The sequence below is a fragment of the Thalassophryne amazonica genome, unplaced genomic scaffold (assembly GCF_902500255.1).
Source record: "Thalassophryne amazonica unplaced genomic scaffold, fThaAma1.1, whole genome shotgun sequence".
Classification (NCBI taxonomy): domain Eukaryota; kingdom Metazoa; phylum Chordata; class Actinopteri; order Batrachoidiformes; family Batrachoididae; genus Thalassophryne; species Thalassophryne amazonica.
The window spans coordinates 86082-103784 of NW_022986329.1; the positions used below are offsets into that span (position 1 = coordinate 86082).

Here is a 17703-nt window from a genome sequence, read left to right on the forward strand (position 1 = left end):
AACTTCATTTATACATTACATATGGTGTGTCTTTGATTTTAATGATTATACTACATTCTGCTTTACGTTTTCATTCTGGTTTTGTACAGAACTTTGTAACAACTGTTTGGAAAGCACAGTTTAAAATTTATGTTTTTTTATGTTGTTTTCATTTTTATATTTCTATATTTCTATTTTTCTATATCTCTATTCTATTGTATTATAACTACAACCCCAAATCCAATGACGTTGGGACGTTGTGTGAAATGTAAATAAAAGCAGAATACAATGATTTGCAAAAACTCTTCAACCTATATTCAACTGAATACACCACAAAGACAAGATATTTAATGTTCAAACTGATAAACTTTATTGTTTTTGTGCAAATATTTGCTCATTTTCAAAAAAGCTGGGACAGTGGTACGTTTAGTACTGTGTGTCATCACCTTTCCTTCTAACAACACTCAAAAAGCGTTTGGGAACTGAGCCTTTTGAGGATGCTCCTTTTATACCCAATCGTGACACTCACCAATTAGGTGCTCTTTGAGCATTCATCAACTTTCCCAGTCTTTTGTTGCTCCATTCCAGTTTTTTTTTTTTTTTAAATGTGTTGCAGGCATCCATTTCAAAATGAGCAAATATTTGCACAAAAACAATAAATTTTATCAGTTTGAACATTAAATAGCTTGTTGTTCTGGTGTATTCAATTGAATATAGGTTGACGAGGATTTGCAAATCATTGTATTCTGCTTTTATTTACATTTCGCACAACGTCCCAACTTCATTGGAATTGAGGTCGTACATTATTACTATTACTAGTAGTATTATCATTTGTTAAATATTCAGAAAGGATTGGCCCTAAATGTCTGATAATGTAGGTACAGATTAAGGTCTTGAACAGATTGAAACATTCTTTTTTATTTTTTATTTTCCTTTCTCCTTATGTATAATTAACTGAATGAGATTAAATGAGAGTCAAACACAGTTTTCTGGCAAAAAGCTGTTTATTTCTGCATCATATGAATCCTGTGTTGTTCCTCTTGCAGACACAATCAGAGTTTGAATAATATTTGCAATTTACAGGTTGTGTGTGTGTGTGTGTGTGTGTGTGTGTGTGTGTGTGTGTGTGTGTGTGTGTGTGTGTGTGTGTGTGTGTGTGTGTGTGTGTGTGTGTGTGTGTGTGTGTTTAATAAGGTGTTAGTCTTCCTTTGATGATGTTGATTTGATCCCTTATTTTCACCGCGATCAGCAGATCATCGTCATCCTACACTCAGACACTTTGATTCAGACTCAGAGCCGCTGCAGCTCTTCTCTTTGAAGTGCTAAAACCCGCTAAAACCCATGTTCAGTGTCACTAATTAGCTGATTTAATTATCCACACACGTGTCATCGCGCAGCAGTTTGTGACTCCTCTGTCGCTCTTTATTATAATGTGCAAGTATAGGCTCTTTTTTTTTAGACCATTTCAAGGTCAAAGGTTACAATTTAGATTTTTTTTAACATTTGACAACAAGACTTACAAGTTAGAATTAAAATATTTTGTTTTTCAAGCAATATGTGACATTCCAATGAATAACAAAATATAGCATTATTTCCTTTAAAAATGTGAAGAATTTCTCTAACTGGGTTGTTAAAAAAAATTACAATTTAGATTTTACAGGAAATATTTACTATCACTTTTTTGTCTGTATGAAATACAGGTTTTACAGACAGTCCATTAAACCGTTTTGCTTGTAAATAAGACACAATAGTGGGGCAGATCACTCAAAAGAATTGTGCATTTTGTGATTAAAAAAAAAACACCACATTTTGCACAGATGTACCCAAACATATTACAAAAAAAACTTCTAGATATCAAGTCACTGTGAATTTTCATCATAGTTGCCATGGTGACCATTTTTCAAAATGAAAATTGAAAAATGCTCCAGTCGTATTGCAAATATACCACATTATTTGTCTGATCATAAAGATTCCAAAAAGGTATAATTTGGGCTATCTATGACTGATGTTATGGAATTATGGGGTAAAAACAGCAGGAATGGTGAGGAGTAACATATATCATATGTCATAGATTTAAATGGACGTTTATCTTTTTTGACCTTTAGTTTGGAGACCAAACATTCAACACAGTCAAAACTATTCCATTTATTAATCATATTAGAACAACCAATAACTTGCATCACTTTTTTTTAACCAAAATTGGAGCAACTTTAACTTTTGACCTCGGCACAAACTGAAATTGACCTTTGCCACTATTCTTAATGTTTTTACCCCATAACTTTGTAACATTCAATCGTTGATAGTCCAAACTATACCTTTTTGGAATTGTTATAATCAGACAAATAATATGGTATCTTTTTCAATACGACTGAAGCATTTTTCAGTTTTCATTTTGAAAACTGGCTGCCATGGGTGACATATTGAAAGTCATGATGGTTCAAGACCTTTGGCTGGCGCTCTCTCTCTCTCTCTCTCTCTCTCTCTCTCTCTCTCTCTCTCTCTCTCTCTCTCTCTCTCTCTCTCTCTCTCTCTCTCTATATATATATATATATACTCAACAAAAAATATAAATGCAACACTTTTGGTTTTGCTCCCATTTTGTATGAGATGAACTCAAAGATCTAAAACTTTTTCCACATACACAATATCACCATTTCCCTCAAATATTGTTCACAAACCAGTCTAAATCTGTGATAGTGAGCACTTCTCCTTTGCTGAGATAATCCATCCCACCTCACAGGTGTGCCATATCAAGATGCTGATTAGACACCATGATTAGTGCACAGGTGTGCCTTAGACTGCCCACAATAAAAGGCCACTCTGAAAGGTGCAGTTTTATCACACAGCACAAAGCCACAGATGTGGCAAGATTTGAGGGAGCGTGCAATTTGCATGCTGACAGCAGGAATGTCAACCAGAGCTGTTGCTCGTGTATTGAATGTTCATTTCTCTACCATAAGCCGTCTCCAAAGGCGTTTCAGAGAATTTGGCAGTACATCCAACCAGCCTCACAACCGCAGACCACGTGTAACCACACCAGCCCAGGACCTCCACATCCAGCATGTTCACCTCCAAGATCGTCTGAGACCAGCCACTCGGACAGCTGCTGAAACAATCGGTTTGCATAACCAAAGAATTTCTGCACAAACTGTCAGAAACCGTCTCAGGGAAGCTCATCTGCATGCTCGTCGTCCTCATCGGGGTCTCGACCTGACTCCAGTTCGTCGTCGTAACCGACTTGAGTGGGCAAATGCTCACATTCGCTGGCATTTGGCACGTTGGAGAGGTGTTCTCAACACAGATGAATCCCGGTTCACACTGTCCAGGGCAGATGGCAGACAGCGTGTGTGGCGTCGTGTGGGTGAGCGGTTTTCTGATGTCAATGTTGTGGATCGAGTGGCCCATGGTGGCGGTGGGGTTATGGTATGGGCAGGCGTCTGTTATGGATGAAGAACACAGGTGCATTTTATTGATGGCATTTTGAATGCACAGAGATACCGTGACGAGATCCTGAGGCCCATTGTTGTGCCATCCAAGAACATCACCTCATGTTGCAGCAGGATAATGCACGGCCCCATGTTGCAAGGATCTGTACACAATTCTTGGAAGCTGAAAATGTCCCAGTTCTTGCATGGCCGGCATACTCACCGGACATGTCACCCATTGAGCATGTTTGGGATGCTCTGGACCGGCGTATACGACAGCGTGTACCAGTTCCTGCCAATATCCAGCAACTTCGCACAGCCATTGAAGAGGAGTGGACCAACATTCCACAGGCCACAATTGACAACCTGATCAACTCTATGCGAAGGAAATGTGTTGCACTGCATGAGGCAAATGGTGGTCACACCAGATACTGACTGGTATCCCCCCCCAATAAAACAAAACTGCACCTTTCAGAGTGGCCTTTTATTGTGGACAGTCTAAGGCACACCTGTGCACTAATCATGGTGTCTAATCAGCATCTTGGTATGGCACACCTGTGAGGTGGGATGGATTATCTCAGCAAAGGAGAAGTGCTCACTATCACAGATTTAAACTGGTTTGTGAACACTATTTGAGGGAAATGGTGATATTGTGTATGTGGAAAAAGTTTTAGATCTTTGAGTTCATCTCATACAAAATGGGAGCAAAACCAAAAGTGTTGCGTTTATATTTTTGTTGAGTATATATATATATATATATATATATATATACCAGATTTCTTGCTTTTATCACAAAATACACAGTTATTTTGCCTACCTGCTGCAATACAAGAATCAAACCATCTGACAGCTAGAGCAGCACTCGGAGCACTTAATTCTGCCAAGAGCCTCAAACCCAGAGCAACACCAAACCATGTGTGGGCAGTGATATGATAAACATGAACCTGTCCTCTATTTAAAAAAAAAAGAAATTTAAAAAAATCAGTGTATTTGCATTAGTTTTCAAAGGACTGAAACAAATCTTCAAAAAATAAAGAAAATGCATTTCTTAAAACATTAAATGAGCAATTTAACTCATTTGTCATAACCATGATAAAATAATTTATTGGTTTACACAGACGTATGTAATAAATACTATTATTTTCAATATACTTGGAACTGTTCATTTTAGGGATTTAAGTAATAATGTTTCATTTGATGTAATTAATTTCAACTACAATATTGTTTTGCACTTAATTGACAATGTTATGTGGAAAAAGTTACCTTAACTTTATTAATTAAAGTCAACATTTCTATATATACTCACATGCATGCACAGAAGTATACACACACAGATCCTAAACATTAATCCAAAGCTGCACGTGCTCAGATGATCACATGCTGATTAGATTACAGTCAGACAGCATGAGTAGTGCAAGCTGAGGGCTTATGATCAGTGTCAGACACTCAGCCTGGTGGAGGCTGACAGGAGGGACGGGTACCAGACAGAATACATCAGTGATGTGACCAGCTGGTCTTGTGTCTGTCTCTGCATCTGGGTCAGCCAGAAAGCCTCAGTACAACTGACCTCCACCCACAAGTCTCTCACCGTGTTCTAATCAAGCCTCCTCAAAATGAACAAAGACAGAACACATCACTCTGCTCATTAAAACTTTTAAATGGTGGGTCGATGGTAATTGAATTGAATTGAATTGAATTCAATTCAATTACCATCGACCCACCATTTAAAAGACATTTCCAAAGGTGTATGTGAGAAGACATTTTTATTCATTCAAGCCTTGTATGGGTGATGCAGCTTTATGTTTTTGCATACAGAAAATCTCAAACTACACGGTGCATCCAGAAAGTATTCACAGCGCTTCACTTTTTCCTTATTTTGTTACGTTATAGCCTTATTCCAAAATGGAGTAAATTAAAAAATTTTTTCCCCTTAAAATTCTACTCACAACCCCGTAATGACAACATGAAAAGATTTTTTTTTATTTTTTTGTGCACATTTTTGCAAATTTATTAAAAATTAAAAAAAACCTAAGAAATCACATGTACGTAAGGCTTTGCAGCCTTTGCTTAATAGTCACTCCTTTGATATCTTGTCTGTGTGCTTAGGGTCATTGTCCTGCTGAAAGATGAACCGTCGCCCCAGTCTGAGGTCAAGAGCACTCTGGAGCAGGTTTTCATCCAGGAATTCCAGGAACAATTTTGTTTCTCATGGTCTGAGAGTCCTTCAGGTGCCTTTTGTCAAACTCCAGGTGGGCTGCCATGTACCTTTTACTAAGGAGTGGCTTCCCTCTGGTCACTCTACCATACAGTCCTGATTGGTGGGTTGCTGCAGAGATGGTTGTCCTTCTGGAAGGTTCTCCTCTCTCCACAGAGGAATGCTGGAGCTCTGACAGAGCAACCATCAGGTTCTTGGTTACCTCCCTGATTAAGACCCTTCTTCCGTGATTGCTCAGTTTAGACATGCGGTCAGCTCTAGGAAGAGTCCTGGTGGAACAGAACTTCTTCCATTTACGGATGATGGAGGCCACTGTGCTCACTGGGACCTTCAAAGCAGCAGAAACGTTTCTGTACCCTTCCCTGGAATTTTGCCTCGAGACAATCCTGTGCTGGTCTACAGACAATTCTTTGACTTCATCTTTGGTTTGTGCTCTGACATACACTGTCAACTGTGGGACCTTATATATATATACATGTGTGTGTCTTTCCAAATCATGTCCAATCAACTGAATTTATCCCAGCGGTAGAAACATCTCAAGGATGATCAGTGGATACAGAATGCACCTGAGCTCAATTTTTATCTTTATGGCAAAGGCCAATACTTATGTACATGTGATTTCTTAGGTTTGTTTTGTTTTGTTTTGTTTGTTTAATAAATCTGCTAAAATCTTAATAAATTTTTTCCATATTGTCATTATGGGGTAATGTGAGTAGAATTTTGAGGCAAAAAAAAAAAATTTAGAATAAGATTGTAACATAAAATGTGGAAAAAGTGAAGCATTGTGAATACTTTCTAGATGCACTGTAACGTCAGTTTAGGTCGAAAATGGCTTGTTTTGCCCAGTGAAATGATGTGCTCACAATGTTTGTGGGAGAAAGAAAGAGACCAAGAGTGGCCGTGGCAGACGACAGCTCCTGTTCATTTAAAGCAACAACACTGAAGAGTTGTTTCCAAGCGGTAAGAATAAGACATTCAAAATGAAGCCACTTTGAAGAAGGAAGAAAAAAATGCAATTCCTTTAGGCTGGTTCCAAAAGGTAGCACATTCCCATAGAAGACCATGTTAAAATGTCCAACTTTAGACCAGAAATAAGCATGTTTACAGTCAAGCAGAAAAAAAAATGGTTTTGGTCTCTATAGATAGCTTCCCCCCTCTGTGACATCTGTACCGGAGGTGAAAATTTTTTTCAAACTCTTGAGTTTAAGCTGTTTTAAGCCATAAAGTTGTGCATAATTAGGGATGTGGTCACTTTGAGTGATAGCTAGTCTGTCTCTGTCGAGAGCTCCAGTAGTAGACAAACCAAGACCCACTGCTGTTAGCTGTTGTGGAGGACTGTTTGTCTTCACTCTACGGAAACTTTGGATAAGACCTGGCAGTGTTTGGCCTCAGGGCCAATATGGGACTTAGAGTTGTTACTTGGTGGAGGGAAGGGACATGTACCAAGGAAAAGCCTATGAAATTTTTGTATGGATGTAGGTGGTAGACAACTGTTTATTTCTCTGAATTTCACAGCAATTAGTCAAAAATGTATCAACCAGTTTTCATGAAACACTGCTGAGGGGTTGGCCACAGGGCGTGCACAACTCAAAACAAGAACAGATCCGTGAACTTGTTTCACTTTTGTCAACATTGCAAGATAAGGTCTTTTTTCAGTCATCATACAGCTGGCTGGCCTTGGACTTTGGTACATCCAGCCCAAAATTTCAAGCAAGTACAAAAAATAAGAAACTGAACAAGATATTTTTCAAAGGTTTTGATCACAGGAACCCATAAAGGTCTCCCTCAGTCCAGATACTGTGAAGGTCAGTTTGAAGGCATAATCCCACTGATGAGCTAATTGTGCTTCTGCTGCAGCAGGTGCAGGTGTCATGTCTGGAGGTTAAACTGTAAAGCCTGTCTACTGTCGGTCTGTGTGGGAGGAGTGCAGTGCTCAGGGATTATGGAGCATCATGCTGGAGCACTGCTGTTGGATGATACAGCAGAAGACAACACTGCAGCACTGAGAGATACGGCAACCAGGTCCAATTCAGACAACAGGTTCAAACCAACATCATCTCATGTGTCCGGATTCTTTTCACTTCAAACCTCTTTTCTTTTCTTTTTTGTGTAATTTTGGAACATTTTCTTTTCTAATACCTACAAAAACTTTGATCATGAAGAACAACTAAGTGACTGTTGTCCAGGATATTAAAAAAAATGTATTTAAACAAGAGAAATGCCACAGGAAGGAACAAAAAATCCACCAAAGGAAAAATATGTGAGTACAAACACATCTCCAAGTTCTGATTGTGGGAATGTCATGAACTGTATTATTATGTAAAATCAACTTTTCTGAGTTTTGATGCTCATCTCCCACTTTGTGACTTGTTTTGCAGGTAAAACAGATGTACTGAAGAGGGGTCCATGTCAAGAGGAGCTCTTCACCTCCACATCCTCAAAGGAGCAGGAGGCGGTGAACTGCACACCATTCGAGAAGGTTTTCTATGACCTGACGCATTCAGAAAAGGTGATGAAAGATCTGGTGTTTGGACGGAGGGTTGGACTGTATGAGCTGAGAGGCGAGATCGGCTCGGGCAACTTTGCTCATGTTAGACTGGGGACACATGATCTGACCAAAGGTGAGATATTTGAAGTTTTGATTTTTTTTTATAACATCCATTTCCATAGTAATAGTGCAGAATAAAGCTATAGCAGGCGTTTGGCTGTGAATAACGGTATTTGGGTTCCTCAGTTTCAGATAAAGAATCCAGAAAGCTAAAAGCACATAATATCCCCACTTGCAAAAGTCCTGGCTCCACCTCTTTTGCCAAATCTACCCCCAAATGTTATCTTAAAAAAAAAAAAAACCCACAAACATCAGCATACAATCTGTTCACCAAAAAAATTGGAAAGTGTTACTAGAATTGTAAGAGAGAAACCATCACATGGAGGTATTGTATGCATAGCTAATTTAACTTATTAATCAGCCACCTGCTTATCCTCAGCAACCTGCAATTTATGTGCAGTAAAGTGTTGATGCCATGCTGGAGCAACTAATGAAGGTAAATATTAATTCACTCACTGACACATCTTCAATCACTTGCTCCAATTAATAGTCATGGGGGGCTGGAGCCTATCCCAGCAGTCATAGGGCATGAGGCGGGGTACACCCTGAACAGGACGGCAGTGTGTCACAGGGTCAAATATGAAATAAAAAAAAATTCTAAGTATAAATATTAGAAAAGATTTTGTAAATGTTTTGGACAGTACAGTGGCTTAGTGTTTGGCACTGTGCCTCACAGCAACAAGGTCATGGGATCAATTCCCATCTGTAGCTTTTCTGTGTGGAGTCTGCATGTTCTCCCTGTGTTTGTGTGGGTTCCCTCCAGGTGCTCCAGCTTCCTCCCACATCCAAAGACATGCAGGTAAAGGTGGACTGGAAACTTTAAATTGTCCGTAGGTGTGCGTGTGGGTGTGAATGTGTTTGTCTATATGTGGCCCTGAGACAGACTGGGGTCCTGTCCGGGGTGTACCCCCGCCTCATGCCCTATGACTGCTGGGATAGGCTCCAGCCCCCCATGACTATTAATTGGAGCAAGTGGTTGAAGATGAGTGAGTGAGAAAATATTTTTTTAAATAACATTTGGATCAAGAAAAAAAATTGGAAATACTCAAAGAAAATATTTGGTTATAATGTTTTGCACTTCTGACTGTACTCACAGAGCGAGTGGCTATAAAAATCTTGGAGAAGACACGACGGGACAGGCAATCAGAAGCACTTTATGCCTCTGAAATTGCTTGCATGGAGACGCTGGCCCACCCCAACATCGTCCGCCTGTATGAGGTACTGGAGACGTTCAAGCGGCTCTACTTGGTGATGGAGTATGCCAGTGGAGGGGAGCTGTTCACCCGCATCTGCACAAGAGGGCGCTTGTCAGACTTGCAGAGCAAGCTTGTTTTTTCCCAGATCCTGTCTGCAGTCAGATATATGGTGAGTCCAAAGTGGTTTTCAGGTTAGCAGTTTTGCTAATGAGGCAAATGCAATACTTTCACTGTTTGCAGATGATACCTTGATTGTCCTTGATTGTAAGTCCATTTAACTGCTCCCTTGTTTTCACTCGGGGTCACCACAGCAGATCTGAGGTAGATCTGCATATTAATTTGGCACAAGTTTTACACCGCATCCCCTTCCTGACACAACTCCACATTACTTGAAAAAAATGGGTTTGAACTGAGAATCTTCTGCACTGAAACCAAGTGCACTAACCACTTGGCCACCACACCTGCTGCAGATGATACCTTGATATATCTCGATAATGATTATACTTTGGAACACAGGTTTTCAAGTGTTATGGCATGTAAAATTCATCATTAACTGTTTCATATGAAATCAAAAATCTCAATTGTTATCTCTTTTTGTCTTTCTCTAGCATGATAGTCATATCGTCCACAGGGACCTGAAAGCAGAGAACATCTACTTCACTAACACCTACTGCATTAAAGTGGGTGACTTTGGCTTCAGCACGATGTGCTACCCTGGTGACATTCTTCACACCTTCTGTGGCTCTCCACCTTATGCAGCACCCGAGCTGTTCAAAGAGACAGGCTACATTGGTTACTATGTAGATATCTGGGCATTGGGTATCTTGCTTTACTTCATGGTAACTGCCACCATGCCTTTCAAAGCTACAAGCACAAGCCATCTCAAGTGTTGTATCCTGCAGGGCTCCTATGCCATTCCTTCGTATGTCCCCATTTCATGTCAGAAGATCATTAAGGGCTTGCTGAGGCCAATCCCTATGGATCGCATCAGTATGAAAGACATCATGGACAGTGACTGGATGAGAGGCATTGATTACCCACAGGCTTACACTGTTTGTAGCCTTACAGCCTCTCACCTAGCTGAACCGGCATACATCCTCAGCTCAGATGAACTGAATGTTAAAGCAGCGCTGGAGAACCTTGGCATCACCAAGGTCCATCTGGCCAACAGCACAGACCTAAGAAACCCTGTTACTGGGGCTTACCGCATTTTGCTACACCGCATCCAGAAGAGGGCATCTGTGGAGATGGTGGGCTGCAGCCAGACACACACCAAGGAGTCACCAAACAGGCTGCGATGGAAAGCAGAGTGCCAGCAGAACAAAGCCCACTCTATGGTCTGTATCATCATGTAGAAGGATCTCGGATTGGGTTTGATTATGAATCGCATTTTAATGCTGTTTTGTTACTGCAAGTCTCCATCGATAACATGATGTTGTCACTGTTCTGTACTGTTGTACTGTGCTGTTGTGGTGGTATTGTAATATTAAAATTTTATTTTAAATTTTTTTAACAGAGATTATTCTTTGAATTTCAATACACGTTGAACAACAGTTTTACATGACAAATGTGCAGAATAGAGAAAATGCTTCGTTAGGCTATAATCACAAGACACATGACCATAGCAGTGTGCAAATAGTCCAGTGATTTCTTTCTTTTGTTGCCAAATGATGGAATGATAAAGTGGGTAAATTATGTTTAAGGTGTGTCTGTGTGTGTGTTTATGTAATTTTTAAGATGATTTGCATGAGTTGAAAGTTGGAATGTTCCTTTCAGCGAGGCAGTGATTTTTTTTTTTTTTCGCTGAACACTGTTCCTCAGTTCATTCTTTCGTTTGACGGTTTTTCCTTTGTTGAAGGAAGGGTAATATTTCTTCTCAGGATGCCAACCAACACTTGTTTTTGTGCCAGCCCGCAGTCATAAACGGCACTCTATGTTTTTGGAACATGGTGTGCCAACACATCCTCAACACCACAACCATGTTAATCAGCCTTCAAAGCTGTTGGACCCCCGACGGAGGTCAACACTTCATCTTCAGCATCATTTTAAACATAGGAAACGTCTTTTTATGGCAGGGGAACGTCAACGCTGCCTTTTGGTAGATTTGGTCAGCCACACAAAGAAACGCAAACACAGATGTTGCTTATACCTGAAGAACATCTAAGTGAAGACTCATCTCAAGTTTTAGTCACATGCTGAAAAAAAATTGCGTAATGCAGAAATGAATGAGCCTGCAGTGTCTGAATTTAATGTGCTGACAGTTAAACTGCACCAAGCCAAAATAAATAAAGAAATAAAATATAGTCTATACAACAATGGCAAAAAGTGCAAACACCCATTGACTTTTACACTTTTAAACTTTTTTTGAATTTTTCCCTTTATGACCTTTAAACTCACAATGAAAACAACTCTCTGCAACATGACATACATTAAATAAAAATATCCAAGCCAAACAACAGAATGCATTAATATGAGCAGTTTTAGCATAGCTCACTTTGTTGTGGGTGGAAATGACATAATTTTATAAATTTTAAGGTAGAGAGGCCTGATTTTTTTTAATCCCTCAGTTTCCCAGCAAAATGTGGAAAAGTCAAATAAGGCATAAAGTTTTTCATGCAAGTGTATATACATACAGTACTGTACAAAACTTTAAGACACACACATGCTTCCACACACACGTTGTTTGGTCTGAGTTTAAACCCACTCATAGTTTGCAAGGTGAAGCTTCTGCACGTCTCCAAAGCGTGGAAGTCATCAATCTGAAGTGACAGCAGCAAAAACCTTCATTATTCATTGAAATTTTATCACCTCACCTGCATGTTCCAACAGCTTCTGTATGTGAAAGTCCATGAAGATGGAGAAATGATACGCAGTGAGATAAGATAGCTTTGTTTTGGTTTGTCAAGCAGAAAAAAAACTTGCTTTGGATTGTGTTTCAAAAAACAGATTTCAAAGGGGCACTCAGAAGAGCATATGTTTCTGCCAATCCGCAACATGCTCTTCAGTCATTCTCAACCCAACCCTTATTACAACCATTCTGCCTCCATACAAATAAATAAATTCTATGCAGTAAGGTTTGATGAATGACAAAATATGCACTACTTTTTGTGACCGGATGACATATCTTTGTGGCCATGGCAGGGTTTGACCACCAGATCGCTTGGACTTCAGACCGAGGCTCTACCTGGTCAGCCAAAATGAAATTCACCACTAGCCAAGCTAGTAGGAACATCTTTCCAATTTGGACTTCACCTTGTTACCTGAGGCCATCAAATATGGCCATCAGGTATTGCGTAGACTTTGCGTCTGCCCATCCATCCATCCATCTGTCTGTCTGTCCGTGTTTATCATAAGTCCAGTCCTATGGGAACCCAGGGAACATTCATGGGACACAGATCTGGACAAGTTTTCAATTTCATTTTCATCTTTCATTTATATAATGCCAAATCACAACAAAGTTGCCTCAAGGCGCTTCACACAAGTAAGGTCTATCCTTACCAGTGGCGGCTGGCCCATAGGGGGCGCTAGGGCGCTGCCCTCCTAGATGTGGAGGGGGAAAGTCATAATATATATATATTTAAAAAGTATTATCAATGTCAGTTTTACTTAATAGTATGTGCCTACATGTAATATGAATGATTAAAACAACACTTCCTCCAACTGACTCTCATTCAACAGTGCATTTCCACCGACAGAAGCAGAGAACGTATCATTCCTCGTCTTGGGCGCTCATTCAAAGCGCCCTTGAAGTGCAGCGAAATAACCAATTGTATGTAGTTGCTAGGGAAAATTAATAAATATTTGGCAAATCAACATTGCCAAAACTAATGGCTTTGGGACTGTTATGTGGGCCGCTGAAGAGGAGGTACTGCTGGCCCACCACCACCAGAGGGCGTCCTGCTTGGAGCCCGCACTCCAAGCAGGAGAGGGCGCCAGACCCAGAGGAAGTGACAGCTGTCACTCATCGCACCAGCTGTCACTCATCTACACCAGTACATAAGCCGGACGGCAACTCCCCCTCCCCGCCGAGAAATCGACTACCATTGGAAAGGTAATTTCTCTGCTGACTAACACTTTGTGTGTAATAACCTGAACTTCTATTGCAGCCGTTTTCCTGGAGTGTTGCCTTATCTGGAGGATTGGCGTTTGGTGTGACAGCAACGGCTTCGCCTCACATCCCAACCCAGATAAGTGGTTGACCAGGAGCTGCACGAGTGTGTGTGATTGGAGGTGGAGGTGCTCCCTCCTAACTGTGTTTGGACTGTGGATTACTGAGTGTGCGGACTCACACTCATACATCTTATCTCTGTTTTCTGCCAGCAGTACCAGGGTCGACAGCCGAAGACAGAGGCCACCTGGGGACTCGGGACTTGGCGGCTCCGGTGTTCTTCAGACCGTTGGTGGTGGAAGCCGTGTGGGACGCGGCTTCTCTCTCGTCGGGGGTCTTCTATCTTCGAGCCTGCCCACACGTCACCTGGTGTTAATTGACTGTGCAAATTCTGTGAATTTAGTTGTGTATTATCACAACATTAAATTGTTACTTTTTGGCTTACTCATTGTCCGTTCATTTGCGCCCTCTGTTGTGGGTCCGTGCTAGGACACCTTCACAACAGGATTTCTCGGCCAATCGTCATGGACTCCGAGGGGCGTCAACCCGAGTTTGAACGGCCAATGGAAGAGCCAGGAGCGCAGGCGTCAGCAGGAGGCATGTTGAGTGAGCTGCAGCAAATCTTAACCGCCTTCACGGCTCGGCTGGATTTAGTGGCCGAGCAGAATGTTCTCCTTAACCGGAGGGTGGAGGCTCTCACCGCCAGGGTGGAAGCGCGCGATCAGGGCGCTGCTGCAGCCACTCCTCTGGCTGGTCCTGGGCCTGTAACAGACATTCCACTGGTTGTTCAACGACCCCCCCCACCGTCCCCTGAAGCATACATAAGCCCTCCGGAACCGTACGGAGGCTGTGTTGAGACGTGCGCAGATTTCCTCATGCAGTGTTCGCTCGTCTTTTCACAGCGACCTGTCATGTACGAGCCGGGTGGCTTATGTTATTAGTCTGCTTCGAGGAGAGGCACGCGCCTGGGCTACGGCGCTTTGGGAGCAGAATTCACGGCTCCTAACGTCTTATGCTGAGTTTATACGGGAGCTCAAACAAGTTTTTGACCATCCCAACCGCTTCGAGCGTGCTGCTGTCAATGAGACAGGGGCGCCGCAGTGCAGCCGAGTATGCAGTCGACTTCCGCATCGCGGCAGCGAGGTCCGGCTGGAATAACGTTGCGCTCCGCGCTGCCTTCGTAAATGGACTGTCTTTGGTCCTGAAGGAGCACCTGCTGGCTAAGGAGGAACCGCGGGATTTTGACAGGCTTGTCGATTTGGTTATACGCTTAGACAACCGTTTGAATGAGCATCGTCGGGAGCAGGCCGGGGGGCGTGACCGGGCACGAGCCGTCCCTCCCCCTTCCGGTTCCGAAAGGGTGATGTCGTCCCCACGCTTCACTGCCAGAGAGCTCCGTGTGGCTATAGCTCCCCCTGCTGAGGAGGCTCTGGACATGAGCAGGGCCAAAATAAAAACAAACGTCAGACAAAGGAGGCTGGCCCGCGGGGAATGTTTTGTCTGCGGCTCTTGTAAGCATATGCAGAAGGACTGCCCCAAAACGGTCAAACTACAACGCCCGTCCTTAGAAACTGGGCTAAGGGTGGGTCATAACACGCACGCGGGGAAACCCTGCAAATCTGCACGAATCCCAGTAATGATCCTTTGTGGGGATTTAACCCTTCACGCCCCAGCACTGGTAGACACGGGGTCGGAAGGGAATCTGCTGGATAGCGGCTGGGCAAAGGAAGTAGGGCTCCCCCTGGTGGCTCTGCCGGCACCATTGCAGGTGCGAGCACTAGATGGCACCCTGCTTCCATTAATTACACATCAGACACAGCCAGTGACCTTGGTTGTGTCTGGAAATCACAGGGAGGAGATCGTGTTTCATGTAACACCTTCTACCTCCCGAGTGATTTTGGGATTTCCATGGATGGTGAAGCACAATCCCCGGATAGATTGGCCATCTGGGATTGTGATGCAGTGGAGCGAAACCTGCCACCGGGAGTGTTTAGGATCCTCGGTTCCTCCCGGCACGACGGCTAATGAGGAGGTTAAAGTCCCCCCCAATCTATCGGCGGTGCCAAAGGAGTACCACGATCTTGCTGACGTTTTCAGCAAAGATCTGGTGCTCACTCTTCCCCCGCACCGACTGTACGATTCCGTCGCCCCTGATCCGGCCAAGGTTGCGGCGGTGAGAGATTGGCCCCAACCAACAAGCCGCAGGAAATTGCAGCAGTTCCTCGGCTTTGCAAATTTCTACAGGAGGTTCATTAAAGGCTACAGTCAGGTAGTTAGCCCCCTGACTGCCCTGACCTCCACCAAGGTCCCCTTCACCTGGTCAGATCGGTGCGAAGCCGCGTTCCAGGAGTTGAAACGCCGGTTCTCGACTGCACCAGTTCTGGTGCAGCCTGATCCTGATCGCCAGTACATAGTGGAAGTGGACGCCTCTGACTCAGGGATAGGAGCCGTGCTGTCCCAGAGCGTGGAGGATGATAAGGTTCTCCATCCTTGTGCCTATTTTTCCCGCAGGTTGACCCCAGCTGAACGGAACTATGATGTCGGCAATCGGGAGCTCCTCGCGGTGAAGGAGGCTCTTGAAGAGTGGAGACACCTGCTGGAGGGGGCATCGTTGCCTTTCACGGTTTTCACGGACCATCTGAACCTGGAGTACATCCGGACCGCCAAGCGGCTGAACCCCAGGCAAGCCCGCTGGTCTCTGTTCTTCGGGCACTTTGACTTCCAGATCACGTACCGCCCCGGGACCAAAAACCAGATGCATTGTCCCGGGTGCACGAAGAAGAAGCCAAAGCGGGGCTGTCGAACCCCACCGAGACCATCATCCCCGAGTCCACTGTCGTGGCCTCCCTCACCTGGGACGTGGAGAAGACCGTCCGGGAGGCCCTGACAAGGAGCCCGGACCTGGGGACCGGCCCCAAGAACAGACTGTACGTCCCACCAGAGGCAAGAGCTGCCGTATTGGACTTCTGTCACGGGTCCAAGCTGTCCTGTCATCCCGGAGTGCGTAGGACCGTGGCAGTAGTCCAGCAGCGCTTCTGGTGGGCGTCCCTGGAAACCGACGTCCGGGACTACGTCCAGGCCTGTACCATCTGCGCCAGGGGCAAGGCAGACCATCGGAGGACCTCAGGACTCCTCCAACCCCTGCCGGTGCCTCATCGCCCCTGGTCTCACATCGGGCTGGACTTCATCACGGGCCTCCCGCCGTCCCAGGGCAACACCGTTATTCTCACGATAGTGGACCGGTTCTCCAAGGCGGCCCACTTCGTGGCCCTCCCGAAGCTCCCGACGGCCCAGGAGACGGCAGACCTCCTGGTCCACCACGTCATGCGGCTGCATGGGATACCATCGGACATTGTATCAGATCGTGGTCCCCAGTTCTCTTCGCAGGTGTGGAAGAGTTTCTGTAAGGAGCTGGGGGCCACCGTGAGTCTCTCGTCCGGGTACCACCTCCAGACAAACGGCCAGGCAGAGCGTGCTAACCAGGAGTTGGAACAGGCCCTTCGCTGCGTCACCTCCGCGCACCCGGCGGCCTGGAGTCACCATCTGGCCTGGATCGAGTATGCCCATAACAGCCAAGTCTCGTCTGCTACCGGCCTCTCCCCTTTTGAGGCATGTTTGGGGTACCAGCCCCCATTGTTCCCGCTGGTGGAGGGAGAGGTCGGTGTGCCCTCGGTCCAGGCCCACCTCAGGAGGTGCCGCCGGGTGTGGCGGACTGCCCGCTCTGCCCTGTTAAAGGCCCGGACGAGGGCCAAGACCCATGCGGACCGCCAGCGTTCCCCGGCCCCCACATACCAGCCCGGGCAGGAGGTGTGGCTCTCGACCAAGGACATCCCTCTTTGTGTTGACTCCCCAAAACTGAAAGACAGGTTCATTGGTCCTTTCCGTATCCTCAAGATCATCAACCCGGCCGCAGTGAAGCTCCAACTCCCGGCTTCACTGCGGATTCACCCTGTTTTTCATGTTTCCCGTCTGAAGCCACACCACACCTCGCCCCTCTGTGCTCCGGGACCTACGCCGCCTCCTGCCCGGCTCATCGACGGGGAGCCTGCTTGGACAGTCCGCAGACTCCTGGACGTCCGTCGTAAGGGCCGGGGGTTCCAATATCTGGTGGACTGGGAGGGGTATGGACCTGAAGAACGCTCCTGGGTGAAGAGGAGCTTCATCCTGGACCC

At 44.5% G+C, this 17703-nt stretch overlaps 1 protein-coding gene across 1 annotated transcript; it reads left to right on the forward strand.

Annotated features, from left to right (window-relative positions):
* Positions 1–7736: 7736 nt before the first annotated feature.
* LOC117506070 (serine/threonine-protein kinase NIM1-like) lies at positions 7737–10783 on the forward strand. The gene is made up of 4 exons (XM_034165592.1): positions 7737–7879; positions 7998–8240; positions 9324–9592; positions 10032–10783. The coding sequence occupies exons 1-4, from the start codon at positions 7819–7821 to the stop codon at positions 10776–10778; spliced, it is 1320 nt and encodes a 439-aa protein (XP_034021483.1). The 5' UTR covers positions 7737–7818; the 3' UTR covers positions 10779–10783.
* Positions 10784–17703: the final 6920 nt, after the last annotated feature.

What these genes read in the sequence shown, in the direction of transcription:
- LOC117506070 (XM_034165592.1), top strand. Translation starts at nt 7,819, where the DNA reads ATGTATTTAAACAAGAGAAATGCCACAGGAAGGAACAAAAAATCCACC. An exon ending in GACACATGATCTGACCAAAG is followed by an intron (nt 8,241 to 9,323) that starts GTGAGATATTTG and finishes CTGTACTCACAG; the next exon opens with AGCGAGTGGCTATAAAAATC. An exon ending in TGTCTGCAGTCAGATATATG is followed by an intron (nt 9,593 to 10,031) that starts GTGAGTCCAAAG and finishes GTCTTTCTCTAG; the next exon opens with CATGATAGTCATATCGTCCA.